Source organism: Kryptolebias marmoratus, linkage group LG22 (genome assembly GCF_001649575.2).
Source record: "Kryptolebias marmoratus isolate JLee-2015 linkage group LG22, ASM164957v2, whole genome shotgun sequence".
In the NCBI taxonomy this organism is placed as follows: domain Eukaryota; kingdom Metazoa; phylum Chordata; class Actinopteri; order Cyprinodontiformes; family Rivulidae; genus Kryptolebias; species Kryptolebias marmoratus.
The window spans coordinates 12,953,042-12,957,039 of NC_051451.1; the positions used below are offsets into that span (position 1 = coordinate 12,953,042).

General features: G+C 46.7%; 1 protein-coding gene across 2 annotated transcripts in view; it reads left to right on the forward strand.

Annotated features, from left to right (window-relative positions):
- The window catches only part of peli1b (pellino E3 ubiquitin protein ligase 1b), a 37,877-nt gene extending 34,472 nt beyond the window's left edge, over positions 1 to 3,405 (forward strand). For both annotated transcript variants that reach the window (XM_017430183.3, XM_025008240.2), the window contains exon 7: positions 1,055 to 3,405. In XM_017430183.3, coding sequence (XP_017285672.1) covers positions 1,055 to 1,633 — 579 coding nt within the window. In that variant the 3' untranslated portion in view covers positions 1,634 to 3,405. The remainder of the gene's footprint in view (positions 1 to 1,054) is intronic.
- The last annotated feature ends 593 nt before the right edge of the window (positions 3,406 to 3,998 follow it).

Sequence of the window (3,998 nt, forward strand, 5' to 3'; positions counted from 1 at the left end):
AAAAAAAAAAAAAAAAAAAATTCCAGCAGCTCCGTGCTCCGCCCTCCTGCAACCCGCATTTCAGTTTCCTCATGTCATCTTGCCTCCAGCTTTCAGTCTCCCGCTCCCCCGCCGTCTCTGACAGGCACACATCTGTCTGCAGGAGAGTGACTGTGTCACGCTGCCCCCTGCTGGGCTCAGGCCTGCACTGCACACAAACCAGCCCTTCATCAGAGAAACAGCCATCAAATCATGTCATCAAAGATCAATACTAGAAATTGATTTCTGTCTATTCAACCCAGCTGTAAATATCTACAATATGCTCCAACATCTGCAGCTTTATTGCAGATATAGACATGAATATGCATAAAACCGAACCTATGTTGTCTTAAGAAATACATTCTACTATTTTTAACAAGATTAGAAGTAAAACAGGTCAGTTTTGTTGTTATAGTTCAAAAGAATAAACTTGAAACTGTTTACCTTCATTTCCTTATACTCTTAAGAAGCCAGCTGTAAGATGAAACCCATCTGAGAAGTTAAACCTCAAATACTTGTTGTAAATTATTGAATTTCATCTGTTCAATCGTCAGTATGTAAATTATTTGTAACTTAAGTACAACCAGATTTTACCTGAAAAGTGTTTCCTTGTGATGAATATTATAATTGTTTTTTTGTTTTTATATGCTATTTTGATGGTGTTGTGGCAAAACACCAGGATCAGAAGAAGGAGTTACAAACATGAAAATAATATACCAGTCAGTTGAGGAAACTTTGGCTTCAGAGTCATTTTGTAAGGCAAATATATGAACAATGACAGTAATTCTTAGTGTCTGACGTCCGGCTGTAAGGCTTCTGCTCTGGGACTCTTTGTGTGTTTAAGAAGCCCAAAGAATCAAACAGGTCATCATCAATAAAACAGACTGTTTGAGAAAAAGGAGCTGATGTGGAGACGGGCTCCGTGTTTAGAGTTGAACCTTTAAGGATCGTGACAGACATCTTTGGTTCAGGAAATCGTTTTTAAACTAAAACTTGTTGATCCCTGATTAAAACTTGCGTTCCTGTTGTGTTTCAGGTGGACACTGAGACTCAGGAGCTCGTGGACGGCTCGCTCATCGACCTCTGCGGCGCCACCCTGCTGTGGCGCACCGCCGAGGGCCTGGCGCGCACCCCCACCCTCAAACACCTGGAGGCGCTGCGGCAGGAGATCAACGCGGCCCGGCCGCAGTGCCCCGTGGGCTTCAACACGCTGGCCTTCCCCTCCATGCGCCGCAAGGACACGCCGGACGAGAAGCAGCCGTGGGTCTACCTCCAGTGTGGCCACGTGCACGGCTACCACAACTGGGGCAACCACCGCGAGGAGCGCGAGGGCCGGGAGGGCCGGCTCAGGGAGTGCCCCATGTGTCGGGCCAAGGGGCCCTACGTGCCCCTGTGGCTGGGCTGCGAGGCGGGCTTCTACGTGGACGCGGCGCCGCCCACCCACGCCTTCAACCCGTGCGGGCACGTCTGCTCAGACAAGACGGCGGCCTTCTGGAGTCAAATCCCGCTCCCGCACGGCACGCACACGTTCCACGCCGCCTGCCCCTTCTGCGCCCAGCAGCTGAGCGGCGAGCAGGGCTTCATCAGACTCATCTTCCAGGGGCCGCTCGACTAGCGGGTGGGGGGGGGGGAATCAAAAAGTCCCAGCATGCTTTGGAGGAGGATTTTTTTTCTCTGAAACACAGACCTGTCCAGATTTTTGTCTCCTGGACCTTTTGCCTCTTTCTCATTTTTAAGTGACCTTTGTATCGCTTTTTTTCACAAACGACAACAAAGATTTCTATATTTTCACGTGAAACCAGAGACAAAAAAAACAACTATCCAACCAAACAAAGAACACTGCTGAGTCAACCTCGTTTCATGGAGAGAACTTTCAACAGTATTTATCTAAACTACTAACATAAATACAGTTTTTATTCATGTATGTGTTGCAGTATACATGTGTACATCTCTTAGAGCTTATTTAAAGAAATACGGTTTATTTATGGCCCATCCTTTATCTGTCAGAGTATTTCTAGCTTTGGGTTTTATTTGAAACAGATCGGTGTTTGAACGTGAAGTCGTCAGTGTGTTCTGATGGTTTTCGGTCCGTGTCCCACGCCCTCGTGTCCACCTCTCTCGTGTTTTTCAAACGTCCCGCCCCCGCCCCCCTTCCCCTCGCCGGGAGTCGGAAACGTTCAGAGCAATAGATCTGCAGCAGAGACCTCCTGGAGCACCAAGGGGAGCCTGTTGGCTGCTCCCGTCCCTTTAACCAGCGAGCTATTCCTGGAGCCATAATAACGCAGCTATGTAGCTACTCACACACACACACACACACGCGCTCTAATCAGACACTGTTCAATATTCTGATCAGTATTACCTTTCAGCTCTGAGGCGAGAAAATATTGCTCCTTTTTGCTGACATTTTCCATCACCCCCCCCCCTTTTACCTCCAGGTACAGAATATTCGTCTTTAGGGGACGTGTCCGCGCTCATCCGAGCTTTCGGGGGATCATTTGTGCTTTTTTCAAACCTCCTTTATGAGACGGAAGGTCTTGTGATGATGAGTATGAAATATCAGGGCTGCCTGGTCTTTTTCCTGAAAAAACCCAACTTGTTCTGAACGTCCAAATGGCCTTTTTTCTTTTATTTCAGTGCAGGTTGGGAGGCTTCTTATGCACTGCGAACCAGTTTTATCTATGCATCGACCCTCTCCGGGCTACCTCTCAAGCCAGATTTATCCCTTTTAACTGCAAATGAAATCTTTCTGTGAGATGTTTTTAAATTTGCTTCTTTGTAGCACGACGTACGTCCAAAGCAGGCGGGAACTCCCTTCGGTTTGCAGCTGCACAAACTGAGAAGAGCCGGTCCTGATGTTCTGCGGTTTATAGGAAAGCACAGATTCTCCCAGACGTCCACTGCACACACACACACACACACATTAGTGTGCTTTATCCTTGCGAGACACACACTGAAACTGTAGAAAGAGCTGAAGCGTCTCTTCCAAGCTGCTCCCACAGATCTGAACACCTGCAGGTCTAAGCCGTGCGTTTGCGTCGGGGAGGTCGCGGATCGGCTTCGGTGTCCTCGGACTGCGACACACCAGCTCACCTCAGGGAGAAAACCGGCGGGCCGTGAACGCCCACCGCCGCAGCCGTCTGAGGACACACGGCAGAGAAAAAGCGCCTCTCCTTCCCCTGGTCGTTTTGTTTTGTTTGTCTCACAGCCTCCGAATGTGACTAAAGGGCTTCCTGGTATCTCTGTACTGTTACCTCTGCCCCGTTTCTACACGGCCCTCCACTCACTCCTCCTCCTGTCTTTGTGCTTGTAAAAGGCGAAAATCAACGAATGTTTCCAGCAAACACTTTTTTGTAACGACTTTAAACAATAAAGTGTAAAAGTGACACAGTTCGGTTGTGCTGAGCTTTGTTTTCGTACTGAAGGATGTGAAATGAAACTGAGTTATTAATGCTGTGGGAACAGATCACATTGTTTCATCATTTAGTGACTGAACTCAGAATAATTCACGATTTTATGCTATCTACTTAAAAATAGATATCAGTCTGCTTTAATGTCTGTAAGCTTTTCAAATCCAACACTGTTTAAACCACAGCAGAAATGGCTGTTTTTACTTGTTAGCTATCTGGCTGGCTTTCCTCTGGTTCCGTTTTTGTGTTTTTAAAGTTTTAAGATTCATTATTTGAAGGATAAACAAATAAAAACAATTATAGGTAAATTTTCACCAGATTTTTAGCTCTCTCAGGCTGATTAGCTGTAGCGTCTATCCAATGACTTCCTAAGGGTTTCATTCAAACCCCTTCCACTCGTTCATGAGATACTTTGCTAACAGACGGGGGTCGCAGTTACACGATGGCCCGATTTCCATGGCGATGGGTAATAAAAAGGCACCGAAGTGCAGAGAGGTGCACTAAAATAAAAGATTTTGAATTACGTAAGAATCGTTGGAGCAATGAACGGAAACAAAGCAGAGAAAGGTGAAA